The sequence below is a fragment of the Protopterus annectens genome, chromosome 13.part0 (assembly GCF_019279795.1).
Source record: "Protopterus annectens isolate FY-2018-M chromosome 13.part0, PAN1.0, whole genome shotgun sequence".
In the NCBI taxonomy this organism is placed as follows: Eukaryota; Metazoa; Chordata; order Ceratodontiformes; family Protopteridae; genus Protopterus; species Protopterus annectens.
This window is the reverse complement of record NC_056747.1, coordinates 717,058,735-717,080,087: the sequence shown is the minus strand read 5'-3', so window position 1 is coordinate 717,080,087 and position 21,353 is coordinate 717,058,735. Positions and strand designations below refer to the sequence as shown.

The 21,353-nt window shown below is 44.2% G+C and overlaps 1 protein-coding gene across 1 annotated transcript in view; it reads right to left on the bottom strand.

Moving 5' to 3' along the window:
• SUPT6H (SPT6 homolog, histone chaperone and transcription elongation factor) overlaps positions 1 to 21,353 on the bottom strand; it is a 2,620,423-nt gene that overhangs the window by 602,887 nt on the left and 1,996,183 nt on the right. The window contains exon 29 of the mRNA XM_044054882.1: positions 7,336 to 7,574. Coding sequence (XP_043910817.1) covers positions 7,336 to 7,574 — 239 coding nt within the window. The remainder of the gene's footprint in view (positions 1 to 7,335; positions 7,575 to 21,353) is intronic.

Genomic DNA, 21,353 nt, shown 5'->3' with positions numbered 1-21,353 from the left:
AGCGCCCGTGGTCAGTTGACTGGGTAATGTCCACCAAAGGAGGTCCTTCTTGCAAGATTCTGTCAGTAGAATGTGATGGGATAATGGAAGGTGCTGAAAGGACCATTGGGATGACAGAAGCCACTGAAGAATTCTCATCTAACCTGGCTAGTGGCACTAATAGTATGGTGGAAGCCATGGTCCCAAGGAGCTGCAGAACAATCTTGGCTTTGACCCTTCACAAGGGGAAAAGATGCTGAATTTGAAGAACCAGGTTTTTTTCCCTTTTGGCAGGAAGACGGGCCACCAAGTTTACTGCGTCTATCTCTGCACCTATAAAAATCACAGATTGAGAGGGCAATAAGGCAGATTTTTCCCAATTTAGAGAGATTCCCAGTTGGGCACAAAGCTGAATAGTATTGTCCCTGCTCTGAAGGAGTAGATGTCTGGTGGGGGCAGTCAGGAGCCAGTCATCCAAATACGGAAACACCTGGAATCCTCGTCTCAGGTGAGCTGTCACTACTGCCATACATTTGGTGAACACCATGGGGGCTGTGGTGAGACCTAAGGGCAGAGCACGGAACTGGAACTGACTGGCTCCCAGCTAGAAGCGTAGATGACTCCGTGACGCCCTGTCCATTTTTATGCGGTAGTAAGCATCCTGGAGATCTATTGAGCACATCCAATTGTCATTCCCTAACAACGGGAGTATAGACTGCAGTGTTACCATCCAGAACGTGTCCTTCTTTACTGATTCATTCAATCTGCTGAGGTCCAGAATGGGCCTCCACAGTCCCCTGTACGTTTTGGCATTAAAAAGAATCTTGAGTCAGTTCCGGATCCTATTTGGTCTGCTGGGATGGTCTGGATGACTCTTTTTTAACAGCAACTTGTTGACCTCCACAGTTACCTGATCCCTGTGAATGGGTGGAACATCTGGGATCTTTTTGGGAACAAAGGGTGGAAGAGAAAAGGGTATGACATAATCTCTGGTAATAATTCTTTGTACCCACTTGTCTTGAGTGATACTTAGCCAGGCTTCTGGATACAAAGAAATGCGACCCCTGAATAGCCTCAGAGAACCACATTTGGGCCCCATATCAGGAGCGCTGGTAGGCCGGCCCCGAATGGAATCGGGACCTCCCTGGTTTTGCAGACCGCCCCCATCCCTGCCTCTAGGGTGACGTCTACCATTTCCTCCTCCTCTGCCTCTGAAGGAGAAGTCACCCTGTGCCTCCTGGAAAAACCTCTGGGAGTTATCGGACCACATTTACTCTGACCCTTAGGGTATGGTCTAGAGGGAACAGTAAAACGTACTCCCATGGCAGAGAGTGTTTTTCCTTCTTGCTCGCACTGGGTGAGAGTGTCCTTTACCTTGGATCCAAACAATGATGAACCATCGAAGTGGGCGTTGGTAAAGGTAGACAAACTGTTTCACAAAATTACACAAATGCATCCAGGAATGACGCCTCAGGGAAATTCCTGAACCCGCTGCTCTACTCGCTCCATTGGTCGAATACGAAATAAGCTGCATGGAGGAGTTGATGATAGAGGTCAAGGTGGACAACTGGGCAAAAACTTTGTCAGGGACTCCTTCAGTGCATGTACCTTGTAGAAAATCTCCTATCTCTTTAAGGAGATCTCTCTGGAGCCTCATAAAGTGAGTAAGATAATTCAGTGATCTAAGGGTAAATGCCGCTGAAGAAAAGATATGCTTCCCGTATCTGTCCATCATTTCAGACTCCTTATTTGGCAGATGAACAGAAGTCGTCTCAGCTAACTCCTTCTTAGTGGCCGCCGCCACCACCATGGCATTTACAGGCACACCTTTAGATAAAAAGTCTTTTCCTGGAGGGGAAGAAAGGAACTTGTTCGGTCTCCTTGGGACTGACTCCACGGCATCAGGAGTATCCCACACCTTTCGACTAACTAAATCCATCAGTTCGTCGAAGGGCGGAGACACCCAAGAGGCAGAAAGTTGAGACCCGAAAGCCTTCAGGTACACAGACTCCTCATCAGAAGGGGTGACAGTGGGCCAGCCGCACCTCTGTTTAAGGATCTCCAGAATGTCTACGAAGGAGACATCATCAGAGGATGACCTGGGGGACCCTTCAGACTCCTCAAGGTCAGTGTCAGATGCCAAAGACTCATCCTGGGAGTTGACATGCTTCCTCTTACAAGTTCTCTTCTGTGGGAGCTCCTCAGGATGACCTTCCGGGGAGGTCTCGGAAGAGTGGGGGCCACCAGTCGGTGGCTCCTGAGGCTGGGGGTCTCTGCTGCTGCTGAAGGGAGTAGAAGCTGAGACAGAAGTGGGTACTATGGGGGGAAGAGTGCCGGTACCTCTGGTAGGACCCAACAGTCTAGACAGCACACTCCTTATCTCGAAAGCCGACCTCTCTGGCTCCGAGGACCTCTACAGCTCCGAGGAGACAGAGGATGCCCTTGGCACCAAAGCCATCGACTCCGAGATAGACCAGGGTCCGAACTCACCCTAGCCAACACGCCGAGAGGAAGACTCGGAACCGAAGAAGTTTGGTTTCAAGCATCCCTGTCGGGGTCAACTGGAGAGCTTCGGCCCCTGGACACTACAGACAACACCGAAAGTGTCGGAGCAGAACTCTACTCCGAAACAGCCACAATGGGAGCTGGAGCCGAAGGTTCCACCAGTGGTACCAAGCACTCTGGCTCCGAAAGACCAGCATGGCTCGGAGGAGAAATGAATACAGAGGGCTGAACAGGCTCGAGTGGCTCCAGAGCCAACTAGGTCGGAGCCAACAACAATTTAGGCAAAGCAGATGACTTCAAAAGTCTCAGCACTACCCTCTCCACATCATCTTCTGATAAACTCCTGGAAGACCTGGATGACATAGTAGGAGATCGAGATCTTGAAGGTACAGGAGACTTCACTAACAAGGAGACCGGTACAGGGTTGATAGACCGGTTCCGAGAAGCAGTCTCAATAGTCTCAGTGGTCGGCTCCGAAAAACTTGGAACTGACCCTGCAACAGCAAAGCCTCTCTCAGTCGGCTCCAAGGTCAGTGGAGCCGATGAGACAGTTTTTGCAACTTTAAGAGGTGGCTCGGAGACACCAGCCGGTGTTGGGGAGGGCCTCTTGGAAAATTTTGACTTTCCTTTGGTAGATTTAAAGGATGATGAGGAACTAAAGAAATCTTCCTCGAAGGAAGGTTTAAGACGACCTTTTAGGATTAACTTGTTCTTCCTTTCCTGCAACACCTTAGTACTAAATGCATGACAAAATAAACAGGTCTCCTGTAAATGGATGGCCCCTAAACAGTAAACACAGTTACGGTGACCATCCATTACCCACATTTTTTGGGAGCACTTAATACATTTCTTGAAGCCGGATGGCTTATGCTCCTTACTCTCTTTAGACACTCTGATTATCAATATAGCACAAACACACAGAGAAGAAGAAAGAAGACTAGGTCCTCTAATTTAAACGGGCCTAGCCCTATAGAAAGGAAAGGATACCAAGAGGACTAGGTCCTCTAATTTAAATGGGCCTAGCCTGGGCAAGGAAGAGATAGGGTCATCTAACTGAAACTGTCCCAACAGTTAGAAAGGTAAGAGATATCACACACTCAACTGAAACAGTAAGAACGTGAATTACACAAATATAAACTTTATGTCAAGCACAAACAGAACGTAGTTCTGTTAACAATATCATCAAAAAACGATGCTAGTAATAGTTAATAATTATTCTAAATAGCAAGCAGAAAACCGCCAAACTCTATCAAAACAAACAGACTACTAGTTCGCAAAAGGAGCCTAAGCTAATTCCAATAGAAAAACCAGTACACAGGATACCAAGAAAGAAAATAAAGGCCAAAGGCCAAATATTGCCCAAATGGCACAAATAGAAGCTAACAACAACTATGCTAATTGATTACTATAAACAGCAACAGATTTTAACTACATAGAACTATACTAAACTAAGCAGCCAAGAAATTTTTGTAAAAGTGGAAAAAAATGCAATCACTTAGGCAGAGCCAATGAGAAGCGCAACCGAACTCGTCGACGTGGCAAACGAGATCTGGGGATTGTACTGGTGCACCATGGGATACCTAACTAGCCACGAGCCAACCAGAAGTCTTCCAGCTTGTAAACAGGCAGAGTTGGAGCCTTGGATAGGCCCCAATGCCATATGTAAAGAATGAAGGTGAGATAGGACTATTGAACATCAATCTTTCTGATGGTCCTTATGGGGAATCTGTCTCACAAATTGACATTTTTCCTTTTTGGGTGACATGTAACCTCACAACAAAGGTAAAGAAATCAAAGATAAGAAGAAAAACCCTAAAGGGGCACTTATCTGAAACAGCTTGGTAAACCAGCAGATAAAGGAGCATTCAGACTAATGATCAAAGATGGCATTCAGAGTGGGAGCAAAGAATTTCTGAGGAAGGTACATCTGCATGTCACCTTTATGCTTTATGCTATGAGAAAGCAGCATATGTGCAATGTATGACTTACTAGTAATCGTAATGCTTTGTTATACTGGCCAGTCATCGGGCTATCCTTAGCAGAGTACCCCTAGAGTAAGGAATACTGCAACAGTGATACAGAAGGACATCAAACTCAATTCCTCACCTACCACAAAAGCAAATCTTCCAAAAATGTTTTAACTTTCTAAATAAATCTCGCATAAAAAATTTACAGAAAAAAATTAACAAGCTGATCAAATTAGTAAGAGGACAGCAGCAATGTATTATTCAATTATCTAAAAATATTAAGCAGCCAATGCAGCAAACTTTTTTAATGTCATGGGATTTGCCCAGTACCTCATTCCTGCACCCAAACTGGCTCGTTCATTCCTAACAGGGGACATAACCAGGCATGCCACGGCTCGTTCACTCTCATGTGGGGAGATTTATCAACTCATTTATTTCACTCAGAAGGCTAGAATAAGATGTTAAGAAGACAAGATGTCAGTCGTGTAAGTAGTCCTCAACTCATTCTAACCCATCCCCAGTTGGTGGCTCGCAGATTATGTGATATATGCCTGGTCAGAGAAAGGTACAAGTCTCCACACAAGCCTATAACCCTGAGTCAGTGGTACACTCACTGCTGCAACACAGCAAGCCTGTATGGCCTCGTCCATGAGAAATTAACCAACATTAGTAGAGGTCAGATGTGGCACCTGACCATCTACCACCCAAGAATGGAAGAGTTGGTGTCAGATGCTGAAGCTCTAGCCATCCTTTCCATTATATACTACTGTGTCCCTCCTCTATACAGACAGACACACACTCATCAGGACATTTCTGGGAAGAAGAAAAGAAGCATAAATACAGTCTATACAGGACTTCATAAACCTGAGGGGTTTCTCCCAAGTAGACGTCACTGAGGTATCACTATACAAGGGCCCAATTTAAATAACCTTCTCTGACTCACAGATAAGGGCCTCTGAGTCCTCTGACTTTCCCTTTCCAGAACAGATGGTGAGTTAGAACATCAACACTCAGTTCTAGGATGGAAATATGGAGGGCCAAACTTATGTCCAGCAAGCACTTAAGGTTAGGCAAATAAAAACCAACACAGATAGTAAAGTCTACAAAAGCAACATGGGGACTGGGGGGGGGGGGGGGGTTATGGAGCTGGCTTCTGTCCACACTTCTCAAGTCTGTACTCCTACATCACAGAGGACAACATCTCACTATATGACAAAATAGCCACTACAGCTCTAAAATCTGGAACTCCCTTCCAGCCCACATAATACATAACTCCACAACCCAATTCAAAAAACTGCTTAAAACACACTTGCTGATTCATACATTATGTACCTGTACCACCCCTGGATAGCAACTCATATTTCTCTGTTTCCAGCAACTAGAGTAACAGCTTATCTACTGCTTTTTTAATGTCTGCATGGGTTAATGGTAACTCTTAACACTGTAAAGTAAACCAAATGGACATAGCATGTCTCTCGTGTAAAAATGAGTTATGTAAGTTATCTATTCTACCTTCCTGCTACACTTGCTGTTATACACCTCCATAAGGTGTATAAATAAATGTAGCCTGCAAATGTGGGCAAATACACCTTTTGTTAAACTCACTATCTTATATGTACTATACTTCTATAAGAAGTATAAAAAATGTATCCTCTGTATATTGTCTAATGTACCTTTTGGTAAATGTGCTATCTCTTGTTAACAGTTTGGAGCTTTTCTCACCATGCCTCCACTGAAAATGGACATATATCCAGTTGGACTCTCCCAGATAACAAATGTAAATAAAAAAAAAATAACTGTGACATCGACATGACTTGTGATTCCTGTTGCATATTTCTTAGCATGAACCATCAACCTCTGCTGCACCTGGGGAGGAGGAGGAGGGACCAAGGAGAAGAGCCCTCAATCCAAATAGCCATCACCAAGCACAGGATGGGAGAAGTCTGGTTGTTTTCCAGCTGCAGGATATTATCAGGTGTACTTCTAGAATAGGGACACCTCAAGACACATCCCCAAAAAGGGTACCAGCGCTGCACCTCTACTGTGCCCATAATCATTCAGCAAAGCAGACAGTAAGTGTGAGCATGAACGCATTAATAACAAAAAATGTAACACTGAAAAGAAAACTCAACCACGATGATGGTAAAAGTGGACTATCACAATTTTTCACTCAGAATGAACACCACCATACAAAATCAAATATTTTCTGCTTGAATACCAGTTTGCATTTTAGGGGTCATATTGTTGGGTTGTAACATTTACTATTCCTGTTTTCACAGCAAGCTCAGTAGAAAACCTATAACTGACTGCCACGAACTTAACTGAAAGCAATTTCTGAAGGATCCGCACAATGACAAATCTGTATGCCTCACTGATGGCTGCTGTGCGGGGGAAATCATCTAAAAGTGCAGTGTCCCTGAAATGAATACATTAAATTAGGGCAAATAAAGACAGCACAGATTCATGCATGGGAAAGCCCCCCCCCCAAAAAAAGCTATTGTATTCAGGAAGACAACTAATGTGGAATTTCTTAGTTTCTTTTACAAGCATTTATGTTCAGCATTGGCTGTACAAGTGATATGTGTTTTAAACAACAGATAAAGTTTTTCTTCAACAGATACCATGAGGGGTAAAACAAAGGAAAAAAAACTTTAATAAAATCCTCATGCTATATTATATATACACATTTTATATTTATGTGTGTGCACGTGCACACACAGTTACAATGCAAAAGACAAAATTCAACCAAAATAAAGTGCCCTGCAAGAAAAAATGGATGGGATCTAATTTAGAGTTACATTTTTTTCATCTTAGTATAATAGGTTAGAAATTTTCATGCAAGTCTTAATCTCTTTCACTAAAGCCTCCAAAAACAGTGTCTTACCTCAGTGCCAATCCAAAGAGTTGCGCCTAAGCTAAACGCATTCTCCTTGCCTTCTTCCCGGACATCAATATGTTGATAAATACCCTCAGATACTTTCCAGGTTACAGTCAGGTGGTTCTCTCCTTTACTACTGGGACGAATAATCACTTCTCCTACCTCCAAGGTCTCCATCATTTTTTCAGCTTGTTTAAAGTTTATGTTGTGGAATGCTGGATGGGCTATCACTCTCTTGATATAAGCTGCAGAAGGGGAAAGAACACTTCACTGTTTAAGACTACAGAATTAAAGAATTTAAAACACTTGTGTCTTATTGTCACAAACATTAAAATAACTGACCCAGTTGCAAAATTAACTCTAGTACTTCAATTAGATTTATTTATTTGCTTTTGTTTACCAAGAAAGTCTGCCTGGGAACTGAAATGCCCATTTTCACCAAAGGCCTGGGGAAGAAAGCTCCAAAACAAGGACTGAAATATATTCTGACAATTCAAAACAAAAACAGTCAAACATTTATAAAATATTTCAAAGCAAATGGTCAACAAACATTTTTACAAAGCATATAAGATTAAGGAAATACAAGTTTTCAAGATATTGCAAGTAGAATCAAAAACACTACATTAACACAATTGTGTAGTATCTACAGTGGACACACCTAGGATTGCATACTTCAAACTGTTGGTGCGGTACAGTTGCACAGTTTAACTGCCAGGTGATACTTTGGGATGGATCTGAATTGTTGCAAGTTATTTAAAAGCCTGTTGTGGTTTGGACGTTTATTCCATGCCTTGGAAATGGCGACAAAGAATTTTGAGTCACCACTGTAATTATTATATTTATTAGCAAAAGAAAGTTCTGAGGTTCTTAGGGTTCTATTTGGTAGATGCCATTAGATGAGACTAATGAGAGTGTAAAGTGTTGAGTAAGTTCTAGCCAGCAGATAGCACTGAGAGCCATGCAGTGATGGAAGAAGTCTGGGAGGCTGCAAGCAAATTTTCTAGCGTTGTTGTGTTTTCTAGTTTGTGTTTGGTGAAAGATCTCAAACAGCAGTATAAAACTGCCTTTAAAAAATCTCACCAGCAGATGTCGACTGGTGGTTAATGAATCCTTAGAAAATTCATGATGATGGGCTCAACTCCCCATGACCCAACAACCATAGCCAACCACCAGATTACTTAGAGACCACAACCATTCTACTTCAGTTCTTTCCTACAGATAAAATTGTGGTCTAGCAAGGAACCAAAGAAAGTATACTCATATTAGAATCAATCTATGGACAGAGGGAAGATATGCTGACCTGTTTGGTGAGACACTCTCCGTCATTTATAAATATGTTGAAAACTAAAAATACAACATATCTTCTCTGAAGCAATCGCATTCTACAGGCCCTTATTTTGCTTCTGAATAACTTCAATGCAGGTCAGGTAAAAATGGTTCGGATTCAAGCTACAAAAACTTACTGTAGTGTCCTGACAAAGCAAGCCCTGGCACTACTTTACTTTAGATACCTAGGCTTTAATACTAGGTTAGCAGGACTAGACAGAAATTTACTTTAAACAGGCAAAAGAAACTGCTATTTTTGGGGGGCTGACTTGAGTCCTACACCCAGCAATAGGAAGCTATTAGTTATTTTCTTAAAAACAATAAAGAATCGACAAAGCTACAATGGCATTCTGGTTATTAGCAGGGCAGTACTACCCTCAGCAAAAAAAAGGCAAAGATTCATGGACTGTGAAACGCAAAATACTTCAGTATCCTCCTTTACATCTTGCATATTAAAGAAATTGCTATTCTACTAAACTTGTACAGAAAATTGACAAATGTATGAAAATTAACAAAGATTCAACACCTACATCACAAAGTATAGCTGTGTAAAATCTTACCATAACAGTAGATGTCTTTCATTGTTGCAGCATTAATTACCAGTGGGATCTCCTGCCAAGGAAAGCTCAATGTCCGGCCAGTACACCAAAGCCTTTATCTAGGGAGCATCTTATGCTATGTATGCTCCAAGTGCAAGCGTAGGACATAAAGGTGATAAGGTGATGTATACATGCTCCCAGTTGAGGTATCCCAGGAGAACTGGGACCCCCAGTGGAGAGGAGGACATGCCAATCCAGAAAAAAGGAATGCAGGAAGACTAGGACAGCAACCTCTTGGCCAGTACTAAAAATACCACTCATGCATAAGGAATAGAAAAGACGGAAGGAGGGAGTGAACACACTACCAGTGAAATGAAGGATATCTACTATTATGGTAAGTTTTACATAACTGTACTGTTGTAGTATTCATCACCTGTAGGAGAGTATAAAAGCAACAGTGAAGGCAGGGAGGAGGAAGGCAAGGAGGAGCCCTCCACAAACCCATGCAGAATAGCCTTGGCAAAACCTGCCGACTCTGGAAATGACATCCAACTTGTAATGTTTTGTGAAAGTGTGAACCAAGGAGTAACTTCAAGGATGGAGTTGGTGTCCAAACCTTTGAAGAAAGTCGCCAAACAGGCTACTGGTCTAGTAGCATGAGCCCTCACAGAAGCAGACAATTGAATTACCATTAAAAAAAAAAAAAGAAATGATCTTGGAAATCCAGGAGGAGATGGTTTGCTTACAAACAGACAAATCCAATATCCTGGTATGAAAACAAATAAAAAGCTGATCATATTTACGAAAGGCCTTCATTTTCTCTAAATAATATCTGAGCTGTCTATGCAAATCCAAAGTATGTAAAATCTTCACACTAGCAGGTTTCGGGGAAGGGAAAAAAAAAAAGGAAGCTGGACAGACTGACTAAGGGACAGCTCATAGCCGACTTTGGGCATAAAAGGAGGATTCGTACAGAGACACACCAGGTCTCTATGAAAAAAACAAAAAAGGAGGGATCCCATCAAGGCCCATAGTTCAGATATCCTTCTGGCAGTGGTTAAAGCAACCAATAAAATAGTCTTCCAGGTGCAATGTTGGAAAGCAGCAGCAGGCTCAAAAGGAGTCCAAGTCAGCTTTTCAAGGACAAAATTAAGATCTGAAGGAGGAGGAATGGGGTTTCTTGGGGGTCTATTAAGAAGCACGCCTTTAAAAAAATACCTGAATTTAAACCTAGGGGCCAAAGGAGGAGTATGCGACAGACAGGCAGAAAAGTTGGCTTTCACTGAAAAATAAGTCAAGCCAGCATGCAGTAGTTCAGACAGGTATGAAAGAACCAAAGGGAACTCCACTGTAAACAGCTCCTGGTGATGTTTTAGGCACCAAATAGAATCTCTCTTCCATTTGGACATGTATGACTTTCTGGTACTGGTTTGCCTGGCCTCTTGCTGGACCCTAAGCACATCCTCAGAAAAATGGTGTTAAGGAATCAAAACCCTATCATCCAAAGCTCAGATGAAGAGTGGACAGATTAGGGTGAAGGGCAGTGTCTCTGTCCTGTGTGAGAAGATCCATGCAGTGAGGTAACTTGTGATAACTGCCCCTGGCTAGATGAAATAAGAGGAGGAACCAGTGCTGTCTGGGCCAAAAAGGAATCAAAAAGATTTTTGAAGTCATTCTCAATTTTGTTAAGGACCCTTGGAAGAAGAGAAAGGGGAAGAAAGGCATAGAGCAACATTCCCTTTCAAGTAAAAGACAGAATTCATCTTCCAAGCCAAAATACTTGGGACTCTGGAACAGAACTGAGAGAACTGTCTGTTCAGAGGGGAGGCAAAAAGCTCTACTTGAGGAATATTCCACTGATGAATTATGTCTTGAAACATATCCCTGTGAATCATCCATTTGTGATGCTGTGCCCTCGACCTGCTGACAGAATCTGCCACATAATTCTGAAGGTATGTGGACTGCCTGCAGGGTGACCTGCAAATAGTACAGTTTTGTACCTACCATAAATGTAGATGTTCGAGTGTCTTCACTGCTGCAGTTATTACACCTGGGTTATCCTGCCGTCAGGCGGTCCCCGCAGTCGGCCAGAGTTCCAAAGTCTTGGTCCAGAGTCGGTTGCTGTCGCTTCTTCCCTGACGTCAGTGTGCCAGGGGTATATAAGATGCAGCCGATGCCATTTTCTTCACTTTTTCTTGCCCTAGATGTCAGGTGCCCCCAAATAGGTAGGCAATATACATTGCTAATAACTACATAAAAAATGAAAACCAATTCTTTCAATTTACAAGCAAATACACCAAATAGGTTGTATAGGTAGTGAGGTACAGATAAGTTCCAGGAAAAATAGTGGGGAAGGAGGGTGGGTAACCTGGACTGCAGCAGTGAAGACACTCGAACATCTACATTTATGGTAGGTACAAAACTGTACTATGTTCGTGTTTCACTGCTGCAGTCATTACACTTGAGTAGAATCCCAAAGCTGAGGTTGGGAGGCTGGAGCTAAAAGGCATTCGGTGTGGCTATAAGGCCCTGCAGCACTGCAGTGGTGAAGCCAGCTCTGGATTTTGAGTAAAGAGGCAGGTGGTAATGCTTGGTAAAGGTATGCACTGAACTCCAAGTTGCTGCTTCCAAAATATCCTTGGTAGATACTCCTCTCAGATAGGCAGCTGAGGTGGCTGTAGCTCTGGTGGAATGAGACCTGATGTTGCTAGGCACAGTTTTTCCATGTTGTGTGTAGCAGAAACGTATACAGTGTCCTATCCATTTGGAAATGGTCTGTTTTGAAATAGCTTTCCCCTGTGATCCTGCAGCATATGCTACAAACAGTTGTTCAGTTTTTCTGAAGGCTTTTGTTTTGTCCAAATAGTAGGGTAGCTGTCTGTGTATGTCCAAAGTATGCAGAAGTCCCTCTCCTTTATTCTGAGGATTTGGATAGAATGTTGGCAAATGAATAGTTTGGTTTAGGGCCACACTTGATACCACCTTTGGCATAAAAGTAGGGTTTGTTCTTAAAGACACCCTGTCTTGATGAAAAATGATGAAAGGTTCCACTGCCATTAGTGCCTGCAACTCTGAAACTCTTCGTGCTGAAGTTATTGCAAAGAGCAGAGCAGTTTTCCATGCAACATATTTTACTTCTGCTGAATTTGCTGGTTCAAAAGATGGTAAAGTTAATTTCTCCAAGACATAGTTGAGGTCCCAAGTTGGAGTTGGAGCTCTACGGGGCAGTCTTATGTTTTTAGCCCCTCTGAGGTACTGTTTTAGTAAAGGATGCGAGAAAATTGGTGGATCTGTGTTGTAATGAGCAGAGATGCCAGAGGCGTGGATTTTAATGGATGAAAATGATAGGCTTTTGTCCAGTATCTCAGTCAAATATTGCAGTATCTGAGGAATGATGAGGACAAGAGGGTCAAGGCCTTGAGCCTGGTTCCAGGCACAGAATCTCTTCCACTTTTCTGAGTAGAATTTCCTGGTGCTAGGCCTCCTGGCCTCCAAATTTACATCCATCACAGCTTTAGTGAGAGGAGTAGTCTGTTTTATTAAGTAATCTGCCATGCAGCCAGGTTTACTGTTTTGAGCTGGCTGTGAAATATCTGATTGTTTTGCTGAGTCAGGAGGTGCAGAACTTGAGGTAAAATCCATGGTGGGCCCTGAGCTATGTTCTTTAAGACTGGGTACAAGTGCTGGCGTGGCCAGTCTGGGACAATCAGGATAATTTTTGGCTTTTCTTGTCTGGCTTTTAGGAGTACCTTTGAAAGGAGAGGCAGAGGTGGGAAAGTATATAGTTGTAGGTTTTTCCAGCTGAATGAGAGAGCATCCACTTTCCATGCTTGTGTGTGGTAAGTCCTTGTGCAGAATCTCTGTAGCTGGCAGTTCAGTGGGGAGGCAAACAGATCTATGTTCGGCCTCCACCATTTTTGTGCTATCATGCTGTATATTTGTGGATTTAATTTCCACTCGTGTGGATCCAAGATGTTTCTGCTTAAGTCGTCTGCCAGAGTATTTTTCTCTCCTGGCAGGAATTGTGCTTGCAGATGAACTTGAAAGGTTAGAGCTGTATTCCACAAGGTCATGGCTTGCCTGCAGAGGGGGTATGAAGGAGTGCCCCCTTGCTTGTTTATGTGCCACATAACTGTGGTGTTTGTCTGTCTTTAGTAGTAGTTGTCCTGGATGTAAAAGGTCCTTGAAGGCTGTTAGGGCATTTTGTACAGCTAGCATTGCTTTTTGATTGATGTGAAGATGTCTTTGTTCTGCGGTCCACTTGCCCTGAATACATTTGCCTGCCATGTGTGCTCCCCAGGCGTAATCCGAAGCATCTGTTGTCAGTGTCTGACTGGCTGAGGGCTGAGTGAAAGGTTGTCCCTTGTTTAGGTGACATGCCTGTGCCCACTATCGAAACTCCTGTTGTAGGCAGGGAATAAGTGGTATTACTGTTTCCAGACTGTGACAGTGTTGAAACCAAACATTCTTTAGGTACCATTGTAATTTCCTCATATGCAGTCTGGCATATGGAATTAGTAGTATGCAAAATGCCATGTACCCCAAGGCCTGCAGAATTTTTCTTGCAGGGAGTTGTTTTTTTGTTGCCATCAGTTGAAAGTATCGAGTCAGCTGTCCTTGCTTGTCTGGCGTGAGATAAGCCATCTGGGCCGTTGTATTTAAGCTGGCACCCAGGAATATCATCTCTTGTGAGGGCACTAGTTTTGACTTCTTTTCGTTTACTGTGTACCCTAGCCAAATTAGCAAGCTTTTTACAAACACCAGATGCTTTAGAAGAATGTCCTTGCTTTCTGCTTGAATAAGGCAGTCGTCCAAGTATGGGTATATCTGAATCCCCTTTTGTCTGCAAAATGCAATAACTTGTGCCAGGCATTTTGTGAAGACCCTGGGCACAGTAGATAAGCCAAAGGGCAGTGCAGAGAATTGGTAATGCATTGAACCTGCTAAGAATTTGAGGTATCTTCTGCAATTTTGTCTGATAGGGACATGCAGGTATGCCTCCTTGAGATCCAACGTTATGAGCCAAGCCTTCTTGCCCAGCATGGGAAGAAGCTGCTGTAGTGTCAACATTTTGAATTTTGGAACATCCAGGTAAGTATTTAGAGAAGACAGATCCAGAATGGGTCTCCAGGCTTTGTCCTTTCTGGAAACCAGAAACAGTCTCGAGTAAAATCCTTGTCCTTGCTCATGTGTTGGTACCTTTTGAATAGCTCTCATGTCCATGAGTGCTGTAATTTGCTTTTGAGCCTCTGCCCATTGATTTGGTGGCAGGTTTGGCATTCCTTTTAGCCTTGGCAAAGTGTGAAAGTGGAACCTGTAACCTTGAGATACAATATTTAGAACCCATTTGTCTTGGGTGATCATATGCCAATTGTGAGAAAAAAGTGCTAGTTTCCCCCCTAAGGGGGGTGCCCTTGGCAGCTGAAGGGGGAAGTCATTGGGACTGTTTCCTATAAGGTTGTGGCCTGTCTTCCCCTCCTTTCTGGGTTGATGCTCCCCACTGTCGAGGCCTGTAAGAACCTTGTGGCTGACCTCTGCCTCTTGGACGTCTGTATCTGCCCCTTTGAGGTCTGTCTGTAACTGGAAAGGACCAAGCTTTTGTTGGCCAATTTCTGCTAAATTGAGGAGGTTGAACCTGTAAGAAATCCTTCACCGTTTGCATAGATTTTGCCTTATCCTCCATTTTCTTTAATACCTCTTCTGCCTTAACTCCAAATAAAACATCCTGCTGCAAAGGTGCATCCAATAATTTTGCTTTAACATTATCAGGTAAACTTTGTTCTTTTAAACAAGCATGCCTTCGAATGACAGACCCTGTAACTGCTGCTTTACAAGAAGCCTCTAATGAATCAAAACCACATTGCAAAATATGTTTCCCCACTTGTTCTGCTGCATGCAATAAATCCTGCATCTCCTTATAGTCAGGAAGATCTGAATTTGGAAGCATTTTTTGTTTTAATTGAGACATTAAATATTGCTGATATTTAAGCATGTGAAACTGGCAATTTAAGGCCCTCATTGCTAAAGTAGCAGATGTGTATACTTTCTTCCCCCATTTGTCTAATGCTCTGGAATCCCCGTCAGGGGGAACTGGATTTTTAGCTGTAGAGGCCTTCACCGCTTTGGGTCCCTGGGAAATAGTTTCAGGGTCAGCAACTGGGCTTTTATATAGAAATTTGTGAGAGTCAGGGACTCTGTAGTATCTGTCTGGTTTGACTGGAGCAGGAGGCAAAGTATCAGTATTTACACTGGATTCAGAGTACACATCATCCACAATGTCTAACACTGGCGGAATAGCAAGGGGTCTGTGTTGAGGCAATAAAAGGAAATCTCTGAGCCTTTTCTTGGATTCTGAGTAATCCTGGCCCTCCCAATGGAAATGCTCCCTCATGGTATGTAAAGTTTCCCCAAAAGTGTAGTCCTCTGGAGGACAGGCTGAAGGGATTAATTCTTCAGCATCAGAATCCTCATAGGGGGGTAAAGAGTATCCCTGATCTGAGGAGGAATCTGAAGAAATGGAAACCTGGTCAAACGATTCATAGTCTGCCTCCTGTCTAGGCCTTTTATCAGGAGGGGAATGGGAACCCCTGATCAGAGTAAGTCTTCGGCCATTTTGAGAATCTGTTTCTTAGGCATGGAGGCCTGTCCTGGTGAATGCTGAACTTGTTTCTTTGTTTTTAAAGGGGTTTTAGACTTGGGAGAAGATTTGATGGTTAGTTGAGTAGGTCTGAATACACCCTCTGAAGCTGAGGGCTGTTCAGCTGCTCCGGATCCCTCTGAAGGGTTAGTTTCGGTAGGCCCTAAATCTTGAGTATCAGAAGGCCCAGCCACCTCCACGTGGGAGTCGGAGGTGGCCTGTGGTTCCAAAGAAGCTGTCGTCAGGGGCTGCGAAGGCGCCTCGCTGAAAACCGGAGAACTGGTGACTGGCCTAGAAGAGGCTTCGTCGTCAGTTTTGGGCCTCGGATGCCTGTCCTTGTCTTTGCGCTTTTTGTGTATCCCGGTCGTTCCGACGGCATGGTGTAATTGAATTTTCTGCCAAAATAATGTCGGGCAAAATCAAACCGACGTTTAATAGTGCGCTTGTTAAACCTAGCACAAAACCGACAACCAGTGACGTTGTGGTCTGGGCCTAGGCATGGGATACAGTAAGAATGAAAATCCTTATGAGGTATTTGCTTCCCACAAGAAATACAATTATTAACTTTTGCTGACATCGGTCTGAGGCAAGAAAAAGTTTCCCCAACGGGGTACTTAGCTTTATAGAAGACTTCGGTTCTGAAATTCGAATTGAAAATCTCAGGAGTTGGCCGAACGGCACTTGCAAACTGCTTTTGCTTCGGGCACCGCGCGGCAAGAAAGACTGAAGAAAATGGTGTCGGCTGCATCTTATATACCCCTGGCGCACTGACATCAGGGAAAAAGCGACAGCAACCGACGCCGGACCAAGACTTTGGAACTCTGGCCGACTGCGGGGCCGCCTGATGGCAGGATAACCCAAGTGTAATGACTGCAGCAGTGAAACACGAACATCTATGGTTATTTCCCATGCTTGAAGGGCCAGTCTACAAAGAAGGTAGGACCTCAGTCCCCCTCGTTTGTTGATGTACATGACTGTGGTACTGTCCATCAAAACCTGCAAGAGACCCAGGACCCAAAGCGCATGGAAAGCTCAAAGGACCAGAATGAGAGCCTGCATTTTCTTGACGTTGATGTGATTCATCTTCTGCTGAGGGGGCCAAAGGCTCTGTACCTTCAAGGTGCCTGAAGCAGCTCTCCATCCTGGCTCTGATAAGTCTGTAAAGAATTCCCGAGACAACTGAGGAAGGTGAAAAGGAATACCTTGATTGAGAGACAAGTGCCAAATCCACTAGTGAAACTGCACCTTGAGACAAGGAAGCAGAGGACTGAGATAGTTTGAGCAGGTGCTGAAGCAAGACAGATTTCAGGTACCTCTAAAACTTCCACATATGAAGCCTGGTCCAGGGAAGCACAGGGATACTGGAGGTCATGAACCCCACAGCCCTGAGAAACTCCATGGATGGAAGAGAGAACAGGAAATAATTTGTGAGGGGCAAAACCTTGGAGGCAGGAAGAGACACCAACATTGTAACAGTTTGGAACCTGAAGCCTTGGGAAACGTGGTCTGCAGATGGAGTGAGTCAGCACTGACTTTTGAAGTTCGACAGTGAACACAAAGCTGCACAAAAAGTGGGTAAAATGAAAACCTTGCATCAGGTTTGGAATGGGATGGGGCCTGAGCAAGAGATCGTCCAGATAAGGACATATGTGAATGCTTTGCAGCCTGCAAAAGGTGACTACATGGGCTACACATGTAGTAAACACCCATGAGGTTGCTGAAAGTTCACACAGCAAAAGAGAGAACTGAAAATGAAAGGAACAAACAGAGAAACAAATATTTCACGAGTAGAGGGCAGATAGGGATGTGAAGCTGAGAGTCCTGCATGTACAAGGAAACCAGAAATGCCTGGGGAAGCAACAAAGGAAAATGAGTGTGAAGAGAAAGCATTCAAAAGGAAAGCACTCTGAGAAATATGTTAAGAAAGGAAAGATCTAGGATAGGTCTTCAAGACCCCTCCTTTCAAACCTTTCTCTATCTGCAGCACTGGTTGAATGGTACCCTGGTTCAGCTAACCATGAAGCATTCCTGGAAAATGAGGAAGATGTTATGAAGGGGGTTGGGGAATACCAGTAAGAGAGGAAAGGGTTTTCAAGTCATAAAGTAACCCTGCCGGATAACGGAGTGTCTGTGGTAACCTGCTGCCAAACTGGGAGAGAAAGAGAAAACCTGAGGAACAATGCAATCTAGCCAAGAGGAAAGGAGGGCAGACAGTGAAGAAGGCTGAGATTTTTCAGGAAAGGACTATTTGGCTTATCAAAGGAAAACATGTCTGAGAGCCTTCTTACCTTTGGAAGACTGTCTAGGCAATCTATGCAAAAAAGCAGTGTTAGTGGGATAGTTCCTCAAACTTGGGGAGAGGTGAGACAAAAATCTGCTCCAAATCTTTCATGACCTTACCTTGATCCTGTAAATTCACGAAAATTTCAGCCACATCTACACCAAAATATGGGTATCCAAAAGGGAGTGTGCAGATGTTTTGGTGAAATATGTGCAAATATCTGAAGGTGAAGCCAGGAATAGTGCCTTACCAGAAAGCCAGAGAAAGCAGCTCTGGAAGATGCATCTGCTGCATCACAGCTGCATTTAACAGAGTGATGGTCAACCTAAGAAAGTACAGTTGTGTACGCTTACCATAAATGTAGATGTTAAAGTGTATTCACTGTTGCAGCCATCACATTTGGGTTATCCTGCCAGGGGTAGCCCTCAGTCGGCCCAAATACCAGAGGCTTAGTATTTCTGCATCAGTTGCTGTCACTCCAGGACTGACGTCAGGTCGTCAGTGGTATAAAAACAGGCAGGCGACACCATTGCATCAGTTTTTCTTGCCCCAAATAGGGAGCTAGGTTATAGTGGAAGAACACTACCAGTAGAAAGTAAATACCAAAAATTACCTGTAAGGAGAGAGGAAGAGATCCAGAGAGAAGGGGAATTGTGTGTGTGGGGGGGGGGGGCAGGCCTGCAAGAGTGAATACACTTGAACATCTACATTTATGGTAAGTGCACACAACTGTACTAGGTTCTTTGTGTTTCACTGTTGCAATCATCACTTTGGTTTGATTCCGAAAGCTGAAGAAAAGGGTGGAGGCAGTCAAGAAGACTGGGGGCTGGCTAGGATGCCCTGCAAGACTGCGGTGGCAAAGCCCGCCCTGGATTTGGAGAAGATAGGCAGGTGTTAATGCTTGGTGAAGTTATGTACAGAAGTTCATGTTGCAGCCTACAGGATGTCCCTGGTGGGGACCCCTCTGAGAAAAGCTGCAGAGGTGGAGGTTGCCCTGGTGGAATGTGTCCTGACCCCCTTTGGGGGCAATTTCCCATGCTGTTTGTAGCAGAAATGGATGCAGTGTGCTATCCATTTGGAGACTGATGGTTTGGATATGGCCTTGCCCTCTGCCCCTGCTGCGAAGCTGACTAGCAATTGGTCCGTTTTTCTAAAAGATTTAGTCCTATCCAGATAGAATCTGAGCTGTCTGTGGACATCTAGAGAGTGCAGAATCCTTTCCCCCTTGGTTTGTGGGTTAGGGAAAAAAGGTGGGCAAATGAATGGATTGGTTGAGAGCCACACTGGACACCACTTTAGGCATGAAGGATGGGTTAGTCCTGAGGGAAACCCTGTCAGCATGGAAAATGATGAAGGGCTCTACAGTCATGAGTGCTTGTAGCTCTGAAACTTTTCTAGCTGAAGTGATGGCCAGAAGCAAGGCCGTTTTCCAAGAGAGGAATTTTAACACTGCTGAAGCTGCAGGTTCGAAGGGGTGTAGGGTGAGCTTTGCCAACACAAAGTTAAGGTCCCAAGTTGGAGTAAGAGCTCTTCTGGGTGACCTTACTTGTTAGCCCCTCTTAGAAACTGTGATGAGAGGGTGTGAGAAGAGAGGTGGCTCAGTGGTGTAATGAGCAGAGATGGCAGAGGTATGAATTTTAACAGAAGAGAAGGATAGACCCCTCTGTAGTAGGTCTGCTAGGTAATCCAGGATGAGAGGTAGGGAGGACTGTGCTGTTTCGGCTCCTTTAGCCTGGATCCAGGTGCAAAACCTTTTCCATTTGTCAGCATAGGATTTTTCCTAGTGTTGGGGCATCCGGCCTCACATATAACATCTAGGACTTCTTTGCTTAGGCTGGCAGCTTGAGGAGAGGTCATGGAATAAGCCAGGCTGCCAGGCTGAGGTTCTGCAATTGGGGATGCATGAATTCTCCATTTCTCTGGGTCAGGAGTGTTGGGATCTGAGGTAGGTGCCATGGTGATAGGGGTGACAGGCTGTGCAGTAGTGGGTACCAGTGCTGGCGTGGCCAGTCTGGGGTAATCAGGATTGCCCTCGTTTTTCCTGCCTTATTTTGAGCAGTACCCTTGAAATGAGTGGTAGAGGAGGAAATGCATAGACTGAGAGGTTTACCCACTGAAATGATAGAGCATCCACTTTCCAGGCCTTGCTGTGAGGTTCCCTGGTGCAGAATTTGCTGAGTTGATGGAATGGGAGGCAAAGATATCCACGTTTGGGGTGCCCCATTTCTGGGTTACAAGGGTGAAGGTTCTGTGGTCTAGCTGCCACTTGTGTGGGTCTAGCAGGTTTCTAATTAAGTTGTCTGCCAGAGAGTTTAGGGAGCCTGGCAGGAATTGGGCTAGCAGGTGTAGTTGCATGGCTGAAGAAGTGTGACAAAGGGTCATGGTGAGCCGGCAGAGAGGATAAGAGTGAGTCCCTCCCTGCTTGTTGATGGTGTTGTCTGTTTTGAACAGTAGAGGGCCTGGGGAGAGTAAGGGTCTGAAAGCTGTCAGGGCGTGCTGAACAGCTAGCATCTCTTTTTGGTTGATGTGTAGATGGATTTGATTTGGACTCCAATGGCCCTGAATGCACCTGACATCCAGGTGTGCACCCTAGGCATAGTCTGATGCATCTGTGGTGAGGGTCTGGGCGGCGTGGCTTTGTGAGAAGGGAAGTCCCTAGTTGTGGCTGCACGCTGGTGCCCACCAAAGAAAATCTTTCCTTAGACAAGGTATCATTGGTATGATAGTTTCCAGGTCTTGAGAGTGTTGACACCAAAGGCTTTTTAGGTACCACTGTAGTTTCCTCACATACAGTCTGGCATATGGAATGAGTAGAATGCAGGACACCATGAACCTTAGAGCTTGCAGGATTTTCCTTGCGGATAACTTGGTTCTGGTGGCTAGTTGAGAGAAGTAGCCTGTCGGGTAGGCATGTTTTTCTGGAGTAAGGAATGCCATCTGGGATGCTGTGTCCAGGCTTGCTCCCAGGAATACAATTATTTGTGTGGGTACTAGTTTTGATTTCTTTTTGTTGATAGTATACCCTAGGGAGGTCAGTAGGTCCTTTACAAAGAAAGAATATATGCGTGTACCAGCCTATAAACGAACCAACTCAGAAACAGGCAAGAATACCTGATGGTCAATAAAAGCTGGAGAAACTCACTTTAGCATACAGAAACTTTATTAAATGCTTTCGTTAAGAATGACTTCATCAGAAAAACGCATACAAAAGCAATCTACCAATATATACCCTGAACAATAA